Source organism: Myotis lucifugus, unplaced genomic scaffold, assembly GCF_000147115.1.
Source record: "Myotis lucifugus unplaced genomic scaffold, Myoluc2.0 scaffold_280, whole genome shotgun sequence".
Taxonomy (NCBI): domain Eukaryota; kingdom Metazoa; phylum Chordata; class Mammalia; order Chiroptera; family Vespertilionidae; genus Myotis; species Myotis lucifugus.
Genome location: NW_005871328.1, coordinates 1,075,281 through 1,095,020, shown reverse-complemented (window position 1 = coordinate 1,095,020; position 19,740 = coordinate 1,075,281). Strand labels below are relative to the sequence as shown.

General features: G+C 45.2%; 1 protein-coding gene and 1 pseudogene across 18 annotated transcripts in view; one reads left to right on the top strand and one right to left on the bottom strand.

Annotated features, from left to right (window-relative positions):
- EPS15L1 (epidermal growth factor receptor pathway substrate 15 like 1) overlaps positions 1–19,740 on the top strand; it is a 97,558-nt gene that overhangs the window by 19,908 nt on the left and 57,910 nt on the right. For 12 of the 18 annotated variants that reach the window (XR_330431.3, XR_002831858.1, XR_002831859.1 and 9 more), the window contains exons 2-9: positions 3,281–3,322; positions 3,519–3,608; positions 4,061–4,108; positions 6,259–6,354; positions 7,407–7,469; positions 10,285–10,410; positions 11,960–12,019; positions 16,867–17,100. Coding sequence is in view for 15 of the 18 variants with exons in the window: in XM_023763277.1 (XP_023619045.1) it covers positions 3,281–3,322; positions 3,519–3,608; positions 4,061–4,108; positions 6,259–6,354; positions 7,407–7,469; positions 10,285–10,410; positions 11,960–12,019; positions 16,867–17,100 (759 nt within the window). In the remaining 3 variants the exon portion in view is untranslated. Of the gene's footprint in view, positions 1–2,525; positions 3,133–3,280; positions 3,323–3,518; positions 3,609–4,060; positions 4,109–6,258; positions 6,355–7,406; positions 7,470–10,284; positions 10,411–11,959; positions 12,020–16,866; positions 17,101–19,740 lie in introns of those variants that run through there. The other 6 variants (XM_023763281.1, XM_023763272.1, XM_023763276.1 and 3 more) reach the window with 6 other exon arrangements.
- On the bottom strand, positions 10,995–11,130 carry LOC111828089 (annotated as a pseudogene).

Genomic DNA, 19,740 nt, shown 5'->3' with positions numbered 1-19,740 from the left:
ATATTGTACGTCAACTGTAATTAAAAATAAAAATTTATTTAAAGAGGAAGACATGAAGAGCAACTAAAAGGTCAAACCAAAACTTACTGAAACTCATCCATAATTCAGACAATGCCTAGTTGAAGATGGCATTTTATTAGTACAGTGGGCTGATGAAGGAGAATGCCATGCCCGTCTTGCTTCCGTTCTTTATTTTAATTTTTATGTATTGATTTTAGAGGAAGGGCGAGAAAGACAGAGAGAGGGGAACATTGATTTATTGTTCCACTTATTTATGCATTCATTGGTTGCTTCTTATATGTGCCCTTATCGGGGATCAAACCCATAACCTTGAACTACCCTGCCAGGGCCTTGCTTCTCTTACACTGAAAGCCTTGTCCCCTGGCCTGTTCTCTTTCTGCCTTTGCCCAGTGCTTGGCCCTGGGCTTACTTTGGGGTTAGACATAGGCAGGCAGCTTGGAGGCTTTGTCCCAGTAGCTTTGATGCATCCTCTGGGAGCTGCTGCCCCACCAGCCAGCTGGTTGTACTGAGGTCTCTCTGCAAGCACTGGCCACACAGATTGTCCAACATTTGAGAGATTGATGGCATTAATAGCATGCATGTTCAGCCCTAGCTGGTTTGGCTCAGTGGATAGAGCGTCAGCCTGCAGACTGACAGGTTCCGAGTTCGATTCCGGTCAAGGGCACATGCCCAGTTGCGGGCTCAATCCCCTGTAGGGGTGTGCAGGAGGCAGCCAATCAATGATTCTCTCTCATCATTGATGTTTCTATCTCTCTCTCCCTCCCCCTTCCTCTCTGAAATCAATTAAAATAGATTAAAATAGCATGCATATTCAGCTTTGTCACAATGGCATTTTGGGCAGCTTGCATGTGTAACCACCATCCATGTGAGAAAGTAGTGTGTTAAGAGGAAGTGCCGGTTAGATCTGGTGTTTTCCCTTCTTTCCTCCCCTTCTGCTTTTGCAGTAGCTGAATTATGTAATGAAATCCAAACCTGTATCTGCTTCCTTGCCCCAATTTACCCAAGTTAAATCCCATAGTTAGAGAAGAGGGGCAGAGGCACAGTCTGGTCTTTCCATCAGTTGAGATGATTTGGGATTGACATCTGGCCCTAGACTGGAGTAAGTCCTCAGCACAGATGAGGGGAGCTTTGGGTCTGGTGCTTTAGACTTTTCTGGATTATTCAGGGCCTTGTTTCTCTTGATCATGGATCTTGAAGCTCAAAGGCATTTGGGAAGTTTGAGACAATTGTTAACCCTGTCTTCCCCAAATACTGTAACTTTTTTCACTGGACTCACAGTAGCTTGGAAACCTTTCTTGCCTGCCTTGAGATTTTTTTTTTAAAAAAAACAAACACCCATGAGAAATGCACTTCATACCTGTGCCTTGCTGAATTTTGGTGGGAAGGGGACCTTTGTTGTCATAGGGCAGACCTCTGAGTCTGTGCATTCCACTCTAGTGTCAGTGGCAAGTGCTGTGCTATATTGGTGCGGCCCTGTCACCTTGACTAAGAGATGACAAATAGCCTGCCTGACTTTACTTCCCCTGTCAGCCTTAATCCTCTGGGAGATGGGAGTGTTTTGAAGGCATGCGGAGTTTTAAACCTAGGAGGCCACACAGAGTGTGATGGTGGACACTGTCCCCTAAGATCATAAGGAGCTAAGGGTGACAGCCTCCCCCAGTGATGGTGTCAGGTAAGAGCTCTGGGCAGGGAGCTGATACAGCAGTATACTTCTTAATCCTCATTGGTGGTATCACCTTTTCTTTCTCAAGCCATCACTCATTACCTTCCAGCCTTTCTTACTTAGTTTTTTTTTCTTTTTTTCTTCTTAATCCTGACCCAAGGGGATGTTCATTGATTTCAGAGAGAGAGGGAGGGAGAGATCGACATCTATTGGTTGCCTCTGTATATACCCTGACCCAGGATGGAACCTGCAACCTAGGTATGTGCCCTGCCTGGGACCCTGCCTGGGTCCCAGGCGCTGAGGGAGCCAGGAGGGGGGCCCGGCACTGATCGATTGCCCCGCAGGCGGGATGGTAGAGCAGGTGAGGGGGTGGCGCCAGGCCACGGCGGGGTGCCAGGCAGGGCTGTTGAGCTGTGAGGCTGGAGGCTGGAGGCTGGAGCTGGGGCCTTATCTATGCAGGCCACCCCGAAGGACCCCACCCCTGCACGAATTCATGCACTGGGCCTCTAGTATATAGGTAATGGTGTTGTCTTCATGTTTCTTTGCTCACTTAATCAACAGCAGGTTTGTATACTGCTTTGCTCCCTGCACACTGTAAGACACCAACACATTGCCCTAGCCATTGTGGTTGGGTTGGGCATCATCCTGTGCACCAAAAGGTTGCTGGTTCAATTCCCAGTCAGGGCACATGCCCAGGTTGCGTTTGATCCCCAGTAGAGGGCATGCAAAAGGAGGAAGCCCGTCGATGTTTCTCTCACATCAGTGTTGCTCTCCCTCTCCCTTCCTCTCTCTAAAAATCAATGTAAAAATCTTAAAAACAAACAAGCAAGCAAACCACCACCATGTGTCAGCCTTTATAGCCCACATCTTAGTGGCTGCTTAATTCCTTCCCATCTGCCCCTCCCCTGGTTACCCTCCCTTCCCCACGGGAAGAGAGGTCCTGGGCATGGGGGCAAGTGCAGGGGCTCAGCTGCTAACCGGGCTGGATCCTTGACTTGCCACATGACACTGGACAAGGCAGTTAACAGCAGTGTCTCGGGGATTTATACTCTGGAGTGTGGAGTATCTTGTGCTGAGCCAAGGACTTTGAACTTCCTGCCTATCATAGTGGGAGTGTCACTGGCCAGTTCTTTTCCAGTGGGCTGGTCAATGTGCATTTCTGCATAGTCCCTTGGTGGCAGGTGGGGACGAAATCTGGGGCTGGGAAACCGGTTTGATGCTTGCATGTCTGGTGATTCATGATGACATGCAGAGACTCCTGATTCTGGAGCCAGAGAATGATCTCACAGTAAAAGGGTGTCTTTCTTTGAGCTCCCAGACACATTGAATTCCATCGTTCAGCACATGGAAATCGACTCTGGGCTGTCACTCCTGCCTGAACAACCATGTTGTTGGTGTAGAAATTGGGATTTGTTAAAGAGCATTAGCATTTCCTTTTTCTAATTCAAGTAAGTGTAGTGTCTATAGCTGAAAATAAACTGCAGTGTGTCTATAGAGGTTGTTTAAAGTGCAATTTCTTTCACTATTTTATATTTTGGTAATAAAATTGAGGGAGGGATATGTCTACTTTTAACCAATATCTGGTTTTGTTTACAGATTCCCACTGGAAATCCATTATATGAGTCTTATTACAAGCAGGTAAGTTTCACTGGTGTCTTTTTGGATGGAACTCTAGAGTGAGTGACCCAGAAAGCACAGCCCTGTACTGAAGCCTGGTGTGACCTCTGGTCCCTTCTGTTCTCTGGATTATCAGCCCCAGTTAGTGTGGTGGATGCTGCCTTATCTGCTGCTCTGCTTCCTGAAGCTGCATCTCAGTGTCGCTCTCCCATTGCAGGTAGACCCAGCATACACAGGGAGAGTTGGAGCCAGTGAAGCTGCACTTTTTCTAAAGAAGTCTGGGCTCTCAGACATTATCCTTGGGAAGGTACGTCAAGACTGAGGGTGTTTCTGCGGCTGCCCTTGGGGCTTCCCCAGCAGGTGGAAGGATGTGCTCTGCAGACCCCTTTTCTTGGGGACAGGCCTCCTGGGAGTGGATAGGCCATTGCCACCCTCTGTAATAGGGCTGTAAAAGGTGGGTCCACATGCTCTGGTGGCAGCTGCCACTCGCTGCTTAGGTAGCAGACAAGAGGCTTGAGCGTTCCAGGGGTCTTGACAGCTTATGGATTTGTGTCAGCCTGGGAGCTGAATGGACCTGGGTGTTCTTGGGGCTCTGCCATGGACTGGCGGAGGGAGAGGCACAGGTCATTCCCCTGCTACAAACTGGAGATTGCTCCGGCCTTCCCTTAAGACCTACCTATAATGGTGGTGGCTCCTGTTTTGTGAATAAATGAGCAGTGATCAGCAGTCACACTCATGAGAATTTTTCTGTTTCTACAGATATGGGACTTGGCCGACCCAGAAGGTAAAGGGTTCTTGGACAAACAGGTATATACACGTATGCTCAGACCAAGTGGAAGGGCCGGGTCAGAGCCCTCAGGCTGGCCTCCTCTGCACTTCCTTCCTGTTCGTACCACTGACATGTGTCACTAGACAAAAGTGCAGTTGTCAAATTGTTAAATGGGAAGATTTTCTTTATAAATAAAGGCCTTTTGTTGAACATTTGGAGCCATCTTTCATGGTTAGCATATCTTTTCATATTTTGTGTGCTTACAAGTGATTAAAATGTTTTCAAAAACATTTTATTTTGAAATAACTTCCGACTCTCATGGAAGTTGCAGAAATGGTTCAGAGTTCCCGTGTCTCCTTCCTCACCTCCCCCAGTGAGAGCTGCTTCTGTCACTATAGCACAATGATCAGAGCCAAGGCAGTACTAAAACAGTAAGAGACCTTACTCAGAGCTGACCAGTTTTATAAGCACTTCTTTGGTTTTTTTTTGGTGTGTGTCCTTCTGTATCATGTTATCACTTGCATAGATTCCCGTAACCGTCACCACAGTCAGGACATAGACCTGCCCCAGCACCACAGTGAATCAGTCCCTCATCTGCTGCCCTTGGTAGTCACACCATACTCCCTGGCAACTGCTGGTTCCTTCTCCATTTCAATTTCATCATTTCAAGAATGTTCTATAAATGGAAATTTATAGTACTTACAAATGATATTAAATGGTTATATTTTAATTTAGCTCAGCTTTTCCCTAAACTGCATTCCAAGGGATGTTTTTCCTGGTATCTCACAGTTTAGGATCTGATCCATCGGGAAAGCATCATCTACTGTTCCCCCCTCCTTGAGGTTCACACTGTGTATCTGCATGTATAAGGTCTGAATATCCTCAATGGAAAGAAGCCTGTTACCTTTTCCTAATTTAGTCCCCCTAAACTTATGCCCCCCCCCTTTTTAAAATATATTTTTTAAGGGAGAGAGAGAGAGAGAGAGAGAGAGAGAGAGAGAGAGAGAGAGAGAGAATGAATCATTGATTGGGTGCCTTCTACTGGGGATCGAGCCTGAAACCCAGGCATGTGCCCTTGACCAGAATTGAACCCGGGATCCTTCAGTCCACAGGCCGATGCTCTATCCACTGAGCCAAACCGGCTAGGGCTTACGTCCCCTTTATTTGACACTCTACATGGGCATTCTGTGGCCAGCAGCTTGAGGAAGACTGATCTATTGCTTATCTCTTTGAAGACATTAAAAAAATACTGTAATTGTAGTTTTAAAACAGTCCATGTTAAAACAAACAAAAAATGTTAAAAAAAATAAAACAGTCTATGTTCTGGATCCAGTTGATCAATTAAAAAAAATTAGGTGATGCTTTATGAGTTCACTAAGCCTGTGGTGAGGCTTGTTCAGGGTTAGGAGGAGGGCAGGGGGGAGCCAAGGCTGCGGATTGCCTAGTTCAGGTCCTTTTTCCCTGCCTGGTAGGTGAAGTCCACCTCGGGCCACGACAGGTGGAGGTGGGTGGGCAGGGGATGCCCTCTTCAGTGAGGCCAGCCAAGGGGATCACAGGAATCCTGAATGTAAATTCCCCAACAGCTGTGTCTATTTCAAATCATTTTTAAAAACACACATATGAGCCATAATTCATAGTCTTAAACATGTTAAGCTTGCTAGTTATACAATCTAGCATTTCCTAAGTGTTGGGAGCTGATTATTTTTGAAAATACATTTATTTGAAATTTTACAGCATGCAGGATGCAAATGGGCTAAGTCTGTTTTAGCATACTCATTTAAACAATGCTCCCAGGGTGAGATCAGTTCACCTTGACACTGTAAGTGACTTTTGCACATGCAATCTCTGTTGACGTGAACTGAAATCCCTTTCCCTAAAGCAGCGGTTCTCAACCTATGGGTCGCGACCCCTTTGGGGGTCGAACAACCCTCTCACAGGGGTCGCCTAAATACATCCTGCATATCAGATATTTACATTACGATTCATAACAGTAGCAACATTACAGTTATGAAGTAGCAACGAAAATAATTTTATGGTTGGGGGTCACCACAACATGAGGAACTGTATTAAAGGGTCTCGGCATTAGGAAGGTTGAGAACCATAAAGCCTGCTGCCACAGACAGCTCTTCCTCTGCTGCCACTGCCGGCTGGGTAGGATTTATACATCCTCCTTCTTTTGGATTTGCAGGGTTTCTATGTTGCACTGAGACTAGTGGCCTGTGCACAGAGTGGCCATGAAGTTACCTTGAGCAATCTGAATTTGAACATGCCACCGCCTAAATTCGTAAGTGTTAAAATCCTTCCAATTCACCTTGTAATACCACCCATTTGTATCTATGTCTGTCTGCCTGCCTCTCCATGTTTTCTTTCTCCCTTTTTTATTGAGATGAAATTCACATAACCTAAAATTATGAACAATTTGGTGATATTTCATGCATTCACAATATTGTGCAACCTTTACCTCTATCTAGTTCTAGAACATTTCATCACCCCAAAAGGAAGCCCTCTACCCATTAAGTAATCACTCCCTATTTCCCCTTCCCCAGCCACTGGCAGCCACTAATCTGCTTCTGTCTCTGGTTTGCCCGTTCTAGACATTTTATGGAATCATACATCTGACTTTCACTCAGTATAATGTCAAGATTCATCCACTTTGTAGTGTGTGTCGATGCTTCATTCCTTTTCATGGCTGAGAAAGATTGCATTGTACGACCCACCCATTTGTTTAATCTGCTCATCTGCTAGTGGACATAAAAATTCATATATAAGGATTTGCACACCTGTTTTCACTTCTTTTCAGTGCAAACCTCAGAATAGAATTGCTGGGTCTTATGGTCATTGTGTTTGACTTTTTGAGGTCTTCCCCTTTTGTTTTAATAATTATTTTGAGAGTACGTTTATTAAAGCTGGGGACAGTGAAACAAGGAAGGGCCTTGGATATAGGAAACAACAGGAGAAAGACTGTGGGGCTGCTTTGGCTCTAGAAACGTTAGGGGAAAGAACTGAGCCAAGGTGTGGCTGCTGTCAGCTCACTGGAAAGGCAGAGAAAAGGGGCCCTTGGAGACAGGTTCAGGGGGTAAGCCTGGGACGAGCTGCCGTTGCCCATTGCTTCCCTGGTTGCAAGTCTCCTGGGGTCCCTTGAAGTTTAGGAGATGCATGCCTGAGAGGGAAGAAGAGGGGGGAGGGAACAGCATGAGTATGTTCCCAAGAGGGTGAGCGCACCAGGTCTTCCCCTGTTGTGAAAGCACTTTGAAATGTGTATCCTTAACATAAACACATCCTCCTGTAATTGAATTCTGTGTCAGTCACAGCAGATTCTTTCTCTTTTCTCCCCAGCATGACACCAGCAGCCCTTTGATGGTCACACCACCTTCTGCAGAGGCTCTTTGGGCTGTGAGGGTAAGTGACAGGGGTGACACCCCTTGGCTGTCCTTCATGTGCAGTTGTTTAGCCATTTATAATGTTGATTCAAATATTTTATAGGATTGTGTCATCTGTATTTCAGAGTGAGTATGCCATAGAATTGGGATGAAATACTTTTTCAAATGAAAGTCTTTAGAGCAGCTATGGCCTTGCATTTTAGGTCATGTTCTGTGGTTTCTGCTGCTTGGATTGGTTAATCAGGATAGAGGGGAAATTGTGAGAACTTGCAAGCTTTAGGACCTCCAGCATGTCTTTGCAACTCTTTCTATCATTTCCAGCTAGCTTATGTGTTATCACTCTTCCTTCTCTGATGTTTTCATTGCTTTTTGAAGCTTCTCTCAGACATAAACTTTTAAGAAAGAGATGTTACGGCTGGAAAGCTGTGTTACTGCTTCTAGAAAGAGAAAAATGAGTGGTGTCTTCCAGTAAGTGCAGAATGACTCCTAAAGGAAATGCACATGGGGATGCAGAGATGGTCCCTCGGATAATGATGAGACTTCCTCACTCCCACTCACTGTGAGAGGATTGTCACATTTCCTCACTTTTATTTGGCTTAAATACTGACATTAACAACAGTCTTGCTATAAAATATTGACCCCCTCCAGCCCCCAAGTGCTTCTTTTCTGTTTTTACGTAGTTGGTCTGTTCTCTCCTTGGAAAGGTTTAGATGGAGAGAGGTCTGTGCAGAGACAGGGCAGGCGGAGGCCTCATGTGACCAAGGAGTGGTGAAGTTTCCTCTGTGAGCAATCGAGCAGTTTGCTGGTGGTGATCCCAGTAGCAAAGGACTTTTTCTTTATCCATTGTTCAGTCGCATGATGCTTGCTTTGAAAAAGGGCTGCTTTGTCATGAAAAATGGCACCAAAGAGATCTTATTCCTTGAACATTTCTGGTCTCTTTCTGGTGGGGGCCATGGGAGGCCTCAGGAAGAGGGCTTGGAGCTGAGGAGCCTTTGAGGCCTTGAGGAGGGTAGGCAGTCAGGGTAGAAGTGGGGCTGGGATGGGGTAGACTGTTTTCAAGAGAGATTCCATTCAGAGAGAACAGTGACAAACAAACCTGAAGGGCCAAGTGTTCTTTTCTGTTGTGAAAGTTTCTGAATTTCTTGAAGCACCAAGTCACTGAGCCTGACAGATCAGCGGGAGAAGCCCAACGCTCAAGGCAGACAGAGTGTTTGGCTTCTTGTCGCTCACAGTGGCTCATATGTGCAGTGTCTGGTCATCTTCTTCTTGTTCTTTTTTGTGTGTGTGATTAAATACACATAACAAAGTTCACCATCTTAATGATTTTTAAGTGTACAGTTCAGTTGTGTTAAGTACATTCACATCGTGCAGCCATCACCACTATCCATTCTTAGAACTTGTTCATATTCACTTGGGCTATTTCTTGTCTCCATTAAACACTAACTCCCCATTCACTTCTCTCAGCCCCCAACACCCACCATTCTACTTTCTGTCTCTGTGAGTTTGACCACTTTAGGGACCTCATATAAGTGGAATTACACAGAATTTGTCCTTGGTGTCTGGCTTATTTCACTTAGCATAATGTCCTCTGGACTCATCCATACTGAAGCTTGTGTCAGAATTCCCTCCTTTTTAAGATTGAATGATACTCCAGTGTCTGTGTGAACCACATTTTGCTGCTGCTTTCTTTTTTTGAGGAACACTTGTTGAGAGTGTTTTCCTAGGGCCCCCAGTGGTTTCAGCTTGTAGTCAGAGCGGGTGGTGAGAGGTCTTCGGTCTCCTGGTTGCAATTACTGCAGGCTCTATTTCTGCAGGAGGCATATTGGAATCTCCCACCCAAAACTTCCTCACCAACAGCCCCTTTATATGCTGTCCTCACGTCATATTTCAAAATAGCAGGAGCTACTGCTCTGCCCAGACCTTCACTCTGTTAATGAGGAATTTTTATTATTTATTATTTTACTGTTAGACACAGGGAACTTCCTAGTTTAATGCTGATTTGGATAACTAGTTACTTAAATCTTTGTTTTATTTTTTTAAAATATGTTTTTATTTCAGAGAGGAAGGAAGAGGGAGAGAGATAGAAACATCAATGATAAGAGAGAATCATTGATTGGCTGTTTCCTGCACACCCCACACTGGGGATCGAGCCCGCAACCCAGGCATGTGCCCTTGACCGGAATCGAACCTGGGACCCTTCAACCTGCAAGCTGATGCTCTATCCACTAAGCCAAACTGACTAGGGCTAATATATTTTTATTGATTTTAGAGGAAGGGGGAGGGATAGAGAGATAGAAACATTGATGAGAGAGAAACATTGATCGGCTGCTTCCTGCACGATTCCCCCTCCTGGGGATCGAGCCTGCAGCCTAGGCACATGCCCTGACTGGGAATCGAACCATGATCTCCTGATTCATGGGCCGAAGCTCAACCACTGAGCTACACTGTCCAGGCAAATCTTTGGTTTACTTTTATATTTGGTTCTTTAATTCTGTTAGTTCTGTAGATTGATATCCAGATTTAGTTCTTTGTTTAAAGAACTAAAATCCATGCATGCTCTTGTCCCAGGACACAGATGGAATGATCTTTATCTCCCTGGCAGCCCCTGGGGTCAGATCCTCTCTCTCCTATTGATCTTGACTGCCAGATCCATGGGTATCAGAGGAGGTTTCTTGCAGGGCATAAGTTCATTCTGGAACTGCTGTAAGACTATCTTGTGCATTTAGGTGAGGCCTGGGGTGGATCCTCGCCCACGTTCATTGAGCTTCCAGCTCGCTTTAGACTCTCCCACAGGCCCACTTTTTTACTCACTTGGGCTATTTCTTTCCAACTAGGTGGAAGAAAAGGCAAAATTCGATGGAATTTTTGAAAGCTTGTTACCTATAAATGGCTTGCTCTCTGGAGACAAAGTTAAGCCAGTTCTCATGAACTCAAAGTTACCTCTTGATGTCCTGGGCAGGGTAAGTGGTTTTCTCACCTCCCTAAAGGCTGCGGATTCTGCTGGCCCCATGTTTGCTGTCCACAGACACTCCCTAGGCTTTACACATGGCTCATTCAGGTGGCAGACTACAGGTTGAGAAGGCCAGGCTGTGACAGCATGATCAGAGGCAGCCTGGCATGCTGGGTAGTGCCATTCTACCCCCAGGGGACATGAGCAATGTCTGGAGCAGTTTGGGCTGTCCCACCTGGCTTGGGTGCTGTTGGCATCATGTCGATGGAGGCCAGAGGTGCTGCACAACACCCTAGGATGCCCCACAAAGAATGATTTGGCCCATGTCAGTGGGGAAGCCCTGGGCATAGGGAGGACTGTGGAGGCAGGAAGGCCCATTCCTATACTGGTTCCCCCACACATACACTGTATCTTTGGGAAAGTTACTTTTCTGCTTCCTAAATGAAAAGGCATAAAGCCCTCAGCCCAATACTGAACACCTTTATTTTTTTATTTTTTACTAACATTTAGAAATTCCACCAAATCATTTGCACTAGTTATATGAAGCTTTAAAATTAGCTCATGTCTTATGAAAATGGTTTCATTATTAAAATTTCTTATAGCCATTTTCAGGGACCTTAATGACTTCAATGTCTTTAAGGCTTGTAACATGGCTTTACTATTGCCAGCTTTTCTGAAAACCTTTTAGAGGGCATTCTTATGCTTGAGGGGACTATGAATACTCTGGTGTCCCTAGAGTTCAAGGTGGAGTCCCAGGAGGCTGGCCTGGGCTGCAGGACCTGTTAAGGGTACTGGGGACTCCATGTGCCAGACTGAGGAGTTGTCAGCAGGGCATGGTAGTGTCAGAGTTTGTTCTAGAGCAGTCCCTGTAGTTACCCTGGGGATAGTACTAAAGGCAGGGAGGCCAGCTGGAGGTCTGGCCTCTGGAATGTTTGAGAGGTCATAGCCAAGGACACAGCAGGGTGGAGAGCTAACTTGGGTCATTGCCTCAATTGTGCTTTAAAAAATCTGGCACGTGGCCTTTTTCTAGGAACTCATACCTGTCTGCCTGGTCTTCAGGTCCTACGTAAGCCTAGCACAAGCCTAGCACCTGACTCACCATCTGCTGATGGGAGAGGAGATGAGACACCACAGACCTGCTTGACCACATGCCCACGACTGTGTGGGCGGGGTGGTGGTGGTGGTGGGGGGGGGTCGTCTTACGTTTAGAGCAACACCTGTGCCAAAAACAAACTATCTTTCTAGCTAAGATTTCTTTGTGAGGTGATAAAGAAAAAAATCACATGATTGTGATTACAATCATGATCATTTGTTAGAGAAAATCATGAACATAATATGACAGAATGGTTCTTGGAACTCATAATACTTCATTGGATGATGGTTTTTCAGAGAATCTGCAGATTGGTTCTTAATGCATTTTGATTGCCTCGTTTTAACTCCAGCATGCACTCAGAATCTGAGTTCTGGTGGGCTCTCTTGCTGCACACCAGCCCTTCCTCCCCTAGTAAGCCTTGGTACGTCCCACCCCCCGGTAAGCCTTGCTGCTCTTTCCCTTGCAGGTCTGGGACCTCAGTGACATTGACAAGGATGGACATCTGGACAGAGATGAGTTTGCTGTGGTAGGCCCCCACTGTGACTCTCTTTCCTCACTCTGTTGTGCCTCTCATGGTGTGGGGAAGGTTTCTGGACTTATTTTTTTCTTTAATTTTTAAAAATGTTTATTTAGATACTAGAAGCCCAGTGCACAAAATTTGTGCACTCAGGCGGGGGTGGGGGGTCCCCTCAGCCTAGTCTGTACCCTCTCATAGTCCGGGAGCCCTTGAGGGATGTCTGACTGCCAGCTTAGGCCCGCTCCCTGCAACATCCTTAGCACGGCCCCACCATGGCCGCTGTGCTCGCCAGACGTGAGCGCGGCTTTTGGCTGAGTGGCGCTCTCCCTGTGGGAGCGCACTGACCACCAGGGGGCAGCTCCTGCATTGAGCATCTGCCCCCTGGTGGTCACTGTGCATTAGAGCACCGGTTGTTCCGCCGTTCGGTCGATTTGCATGTTAGCCTTTTCTTATATAGGATAATTTAGATTTAAAGAGAAGTTATAGTAAACACCCTTCACTCAGATTCTATTTTACCACATTTATCTTTTTTCCCTCCCTTTCTCCCTCTCTCTCTCTCTATGAGTAAATGTATATATGTATACACATCCATGAATTTTCTTTTGGACCATTTTAGAGTAAGTTACAGATGCTATACCTTTTAAATCCAAAATACTTAAGTGTGTGTTTCTTAAAACCAAGGAATTTTCTTACATAACCATTTTCCATTTTAAAACCAGGAAATGAGCTTTGAAATTATTTAATTTATTATAGTAATTATTATTATAGTTATATATTACTATATATATATTTTTTTTTTAAAAAAAATATTTTTATTGATTTTAGAGAAAGGGAGGGAGAGGGAGAGAGAAACATCAATGATGAGAGAGAATCATTCATTGGCTGCCTCCTGTAAGCCTCCTCCTGGGGATTGAGCTCACAACCTGGGCATGTGCCCTGACCTGGAATTGAACCCTGACCTCCTGGTTCATGGGTTGACACTCAACCACTGAGCTATACCAGCCAGGCTATATTACTATATTATATCATCTACTATATAATCTAAGGATATTATTCATATTTTTGCCAATTTTCTGCAAAATGTCCTTTGTAGTTAAAGAGACTCCAGCCTGGTATGTTCTGTTCTGTAACCCTGTTTCTTTTGTGTCCTCTGATCTGGGGCAGCTCTGTCTTCATGTCCCATGGCACACATGGGCATTTGAAGAGTGCATTTGTAGAATGTCCCTCAGCATGGGGTTGTCTCTTGTTCTCTCTGATGATCCAGGCCGTGCACCTTTATGGGATTTATGTTCTCCTGGGGTATCCATAGGACATGTGATGTCTTAGGGCAAGTCATCTCTAGAACGTGTGGTGTCTTATTACATGTCATTGCGACAGTGTCAATTCTTGATTGAGGTCAGGGTGGAGGCTGCTGTAGTTATTCTTTTTCTTCGTGTTCAGTGTCTTGTGAGAGACACATGGAGACTGAACACCCTGATACCCCTCTGATTCTCACCTGCTCGTCCTCCCATCCTCCCAGGAGTCTTGACTCCATCAGTTAGGATTCTGGTGGTTGCAGGTGGGGATCTTGTAATTCCATCATCCTTGTGCATTTTCTAGCTAGCCTTCTACCATCAGGAATTTGTTTCTATCAGAGTGGACTATGGATGCGTCCTCTGCTTCACGGTTTGTAATCCTTTACTGGCCTGACTTATTTTGCCCAGTGGGAGCTCTTCCCAGTTGACTCCTTTGTCCTTTGGTCACATCCCATCATTCTCTGACCAGTTGTTTCCTCATGGCACAGTAAGACCCGCCTGGCTCCCCCAGTCAGCCCTTTTTCCAGGGTGTCCCAGTCCTTGTAGTGGAGAATGTTGTTGGAAACCAGAATCTGGGCACTGGGGTGCTCAGTACCCCTGGAGTGCTCCTGCTCCACGTTGGCTTCTGTCTGGGCCTAAACCCAGGCACTCTCACCCTCTTCTTTTAGTGACAGCAGTGGAACTGTGTGCAGATAAGGCTCTTCTGTCCTATGCGCTACCTTCCCATATAGCTGCCCTCCCTGCACAGCCCTGCAGCGACCTATCCGCTTCTTCAGCTGCCCGGTGGGCTGGGCTGACCTCTCCTTGAGCCTGCCCTCTTCATCCTGTGCCCCTGTCAGTCTGTCCCTCCTCTTCTCTCTCCCTTCCACCTCATCCCCATGTTGGACCTTCCTCCCATTTATAGGATTTATTCACTTACCTCATTCCATTACATCTCAAACAAAGAATAAAGTAGTCCCTTGTAGTTAAGGATAAGGCTTTAATAAACAGCAATTAAGTTCAAAGGTCCCCCCTGCCCCCCTCAAAGAACAAAATTGAAAAAAAAATACCACAATTGTGAATTATCTGGGAATACCCAACCATATCCCTCTGTTCTAGGAATTTTAAATATCTTTAAAATGTGATTTTCACAACATATACATGAATTGAAGCGTCTTCCTATCTTTACTATATTATGTGTATAAAGCCTTTGAGCTTTTAAGCTTCTAGATTAAATCTAAACCATTTTACAAGGGAATTACAGATTTCTCTTACCATCCCCTTCATAATCCCTTACGCCAGGAGTGGGGAACGTCTAGCCTGAGGGCCGTATAAGGCCCATGAAATGATTTGGTCTGGCCCTGCCAAGGCATTAGGGGTGAGTTAATTAAATGTTTGACAAAATATAGCAGGCTAATTTTTTTGTATTATGAATTTAGCTTTTATTCAAAATTAAATAAGCAAAAGCAAGTTTTTCAGAAACTCACAAATTATTTACATAAAAGAAAGTTAATAGGGATAGTCCTAAAGCAGGCTAATTTTTAAGTTGATAATTTTGTATGGCTCACAAATGATGTTATAGTTATCCAAATGGCCCTTGGCAGAAAAAAGTTTCCCCACCCCTGCCTTACACCTAACAAGTATTCAGTTGTGTTTTCTCCACTCATGTCAACTCTGTTCTGCCTTTTTACTTTGAGCATTTTCCATGTTTCTCCATCCTATTGTTTTCACTGGTTGTCCATTGTTATTATTATTTTTTGTATAGTAAAATATAACATAAAATTTACCATCTTAATAATTTTTAAGTGTCCAAGTCAGTGGCATTAAGTACATTCACATTGTTGTGCCATCCGCACTTCCATCCATCTCCAGAACTCTCTGCATCTTGCAGAACTGAAACCCTGCCCTTATTAAACATGAAACTCCCCAGTCTCCTCCCCTTGCCCCCTCATTATTTATTTTTTCATATTTCTTTTGACTGCATTTGACTTAAAGTGTTCATATCATTGAAGCGTCCTTGGAGTGGTCCTCAGGAATGGGGTGATTGGCCCAGAGTGAACCTGGAATGGGCCTCTTTCTTCTCACAGCTTCATGAGCCCCAAGTTTCTCTCTCTCTCTCTCTCTCTCTCTCTCTCTCTCTCTCTCCCTCTCTCTCTTTTTTAATATGTTTTTTTATTGATTTCAGAGAGAGAAGGGAGAGGGATAGAGATATAGAAACATCAATGATGAGAAAGAATCATCGATTGGCTGCCTTCTGCACACCCCTTACTGGGGATCAAGCCTGCAACCCGGGCATGTGCTGTGGCTGGGAATCGAGCCGTGACCTCCTGGTTCATGGGTCGATGCGCAACCGCTGAGCCACACCAGCTGGGCCCTTTTTGTTTTGTTTTTGTCATTTCTTATCACGTTAGCCAAGATTTATGTTCTTTTATAAATGGGTCTTAGAATTGTGTCATTTTTTGTGTTTTTTTTATTCACCAGCTGGGTGTAACATTTTTTTTTTATTTTTTTTTTTATATTTTATTGATTTTTTTACAGAGAGGAAGGGAAAGGGAAAGAGAGTTAGAAACACCGATGAGAGAGAAACATCGACCAGCTGCCTCCTGCACATCTCCCACTGGAGATGTGCCCCCAACCCAGGTACATGCCCTTGACCGGAATCGAACCTGGGACCTTTCAGTCCGCAGGCCGACGCTCTATCCACTGAGCCAAACCGGTTTCGGCTGGGTGTAACATTTTGTTGCGTTTTATAGTGACCTACCTGTGTTAAGGATCTGTTCTCTATGTAAATAGCAACTTAAAGAATATTTTGAAGTGAGGAGCATTGTAAATGTGGTTTGGTCTTATTACATTTTGAAATAATCTTTTAATCTTTGTTTTAGACGAAGTTTCCATTTCCTACCTGCCTGAAACAGGAGAGCTGCCTGTCCTGGGCACAGCACCCTTTCCTGTAGTTTTCTGAGTCTCTGGAATATCTTGAAGTAAATGCAGCTCTTGTGGTGTGTCCTTAGACTTTCAAATTCCAGTACTTTGTGAGTTGTCAGCCCTGGCCCTCCTGTGTAGTGAAGGGACGTGTGGAGTTTGGCATGATCGACTTCCTTTTGTATTCATTCAGTATCACAATTACACAAATGCCTTGGAAAATTTTACATTGGAAGTATAGCTTATTAGAAGAGGTTTATTTTTATTCTGTTCAGCTTAGAAGTGACCTCAAAAAGAACAATCTTTGGCCCTAGCCGGTTTGGCTCAGTGGATAGAGCGTCAGCCTGTGGATTGAAGGGTCCCGGGTTCAATTCCTGTCAAGGGTACATGCCCGGGTTGTGGGCTCGGTCCCCAATAGGGGCCATGCAGGAGGCAGCCAATTGATGATTCTCTCTCATCATTGATGTTTCTATCTCTCTCTCCTCCCTCTCTGAAATCAATAAAATACACACACACACACACACACACACACACACACACACACACACACATATATAATATAAAGAATGATCTTTGTCTTGTCACTGCAGCCCCTGATAGAGCTGCCTTCTGTCCGCCCTTGTCCTGACACCTGAACGTGATTCTCTTCTGCATTTACAGGCCATGCACTTGGTGTACCGAGCCCTTGAGAAGGAGCCCGTGCCCTCCGTCCTGCCCCCGTCCCTCATCCCACCCACCAAGAGAAAGAAGACAGTGTTCCCAGGTGCCGTGCCTGTCCTGCCCGCTAGCCCCCCGCCTAAAGACAGCCTCCGCTCCACGCCTTCCCATGGCAGCGTCAGCAGCCTAAACAGCACAGGAAGCTTGTCTCCCAAGCACAGTATCAAACAAACACAGGTATGGTGCCCTCCATGTACATGGCCACTTCTCAGCACAGCCATTTTCATGTGTAAAGGCCCAGCAAGATGTTTCTTGGGAGCAAGTACTTTGTGCTCCCAAATGGCAATGATTATGCTTAAATTAAAAATATTTGTGACAGGTATTTTAGTCCATTTGGGCTGCTGTAACAGAATACCATAGACTAGGTAGTTATAAACAACAGACATTTATATCTCATTGTTTTTGAGGTTGGAAGCTTCCAAGGCATGGACAGATTGGGCAAATAATGAGGGCTTTCTAGTTTACAGGCAGCCATTTTCTCGCTGTGTCCTCACATGGTGGAAGGGGCTAGAGAACTCTCTTGGGTCCCTTTTATAAGTGCGCTAATTACCTTTCAAAGGCCCCATGTTCTATCCCCACCATACTGGGGTATAGGATTTTAACATATGAATTTAGGGGGGCACAAACATTCAGACTATAGCAACAGGGACTGAGAATTAATTTTCTCATTCACTTGCATATAAATATTACCTTTCCTCAGACACACCCAGTAGCAGGCCCTCTCCTCTGCCACTCCTGCTTCAGGCAGTCCCTCTGCTGGGAGGGGTATCCCCAGATCGCACTGGGGCACCTTGCTTAGTGAGCCTCCTACTCATGGAACACCTCATCAGGGAGCCTAGCATGACCACACCATTACCCAGCAATCCCCAGGTCCTGCTCACCCAGCCATTTTCCTCCCTCTGCTTTACATTTGTCTAAATTTTTTAAATTGATTTTTAGAGAAAGGAAAGGGGGGGAGGGAGAGACATTGGTTTATTATTCCATTTATTTATTTATGCATTCTTTGGTTGATTCTTGTATGTGCCCTGACTGGGGATCGAACCTGAAACTTTGACATATCAGGACGATGTTCTAACCAACTGAGATACCTGGCCAGGGCTACCCCACATTCTTTTACATTCTCATACCTGGGAATGTAGTGAGTTATGTATGGTTTGTTTACACACACACCTTGTAGCTTCATGAGAGCAGACTCAAGTCTTGGTTATAATCTCACTGTTGAGAACAATCTCTGGTACTTTGATGCTCAGTGAGTGTGTGTTGAATGATGAGGTGAGTGAGCATCCATCTCATGTTAGAAAGACACATGGGGCTCAGACTCTGCACGCACAGTAGCATCATGTATATAAATGTTTTTTGTTCTGGCAAATGCAGCATCTTTATAAAAGACTACCTTTGAGATTGTCTAAATATGTGAGAACTCGAACTGAGTTACATCTGGAATCATGCTTCGCTTTCTGCCTCATTTGTGGTTTCAAAGGCAAAGCAATGAATGTAACCAACAGGCCAGCCAGCACCACAGTGCAACTTCATAATATGATGAAAATGGGAAGTGCATAATCAGACAGCGATTTCTCTTGCTCATAACATATTTATAAAATTAAACCTCTGACTCAGGAGGCTTGTTTTCAAGGAGCTCATAGAACATAGCTTTGCACCCTAGAGTAAAAAAAAAGAGATGAGAGAGGGCCAGTGGCTCGGTGACAAGGCTAATGCAGCTCCTGTAAGTGCCCTGGCCAGGTGGAGGGTATGGCCCACAGCTGTGAACCTCTGGTTGGTCAGATTTCCATGGCTGGCTGCTAAGAAGCCCAGTGTTTAGACCAGTGATGGCGAACCTATGACACGCGTGTCAGAGGTGACACGCAAACTCATTTTTTTGGTTGATTTTTCTTTGTTAAATGGCATTTAAATATATAAAATAAATATCAAAAATATAAATCTTTGTTTTACTATGGTTGCAAATATCAAAAAATTTCTGTATGTGACACGGAACCAGAGTTAAGTTAGGGTTTTTCAAAATGCTGACACGCCGAGCTCAAAAGGTTCACCATCACTGGTCTAGACAGCCCAGCCAGATATCTTTAGTAGCTCTCCAGCCATGCCCAGCGTGTTTTGGAGGTCCTGGATGGTGCCACAGTGACTGTGGGATAGGCCCCTTCCCTAATGGGAAGGCAAATGATAGGTAAATCAATAAACGAAGGAAGGTCTGACAGCCATGAGAAACCAGGACTGGGCCTGGCCTAGAAGTGTCTGGGTGAATAGGAGTGCATGCTTCTGCAGATGGGGCCAGCTGGACAGTCACTGATAGGATGATGTCTGAGCTAAAATCTGCATGACAGGAAGCCATCAGAGGACTAGTCTGCCAGGGCTCCAGGGCTCTGAAGTGGGAGCACTTGGTATGTTCTAGAAACAGGGAGCAGGCCAGGGCAGGGTGAGCAAGGGGATAATAGGGTGGGGACAAAGAGAGGGGGTGAGGCTGGTCACTTAGACCTGCACAAGCTGTTGTTTTCTAAGACAACCCAGCATCTCCTTTAGTCTCCTAAATTCTTGCTAAGAGTTCTTTTTTGTTGTTGTTAATCTTCACCGAGGATATTTTTTCCATTTATTTTTAGAAAAAGTGGAAGGTGGGGGTAGGGGGAGGAGAGGGAGGAGAGAGAGAGAGAGAGGGAGGAAGAGATGTGAGAGGGATACATTGATTGATTACCTCCTGCACATGCCCCACTGGTTCGGGGATCAAACTTGCAACCCAGGTACGTGCCCTTGACTGGGAATTGAACCCGAGACCCTTTGGTGCGTGGGCCGACACTCTAACTACTG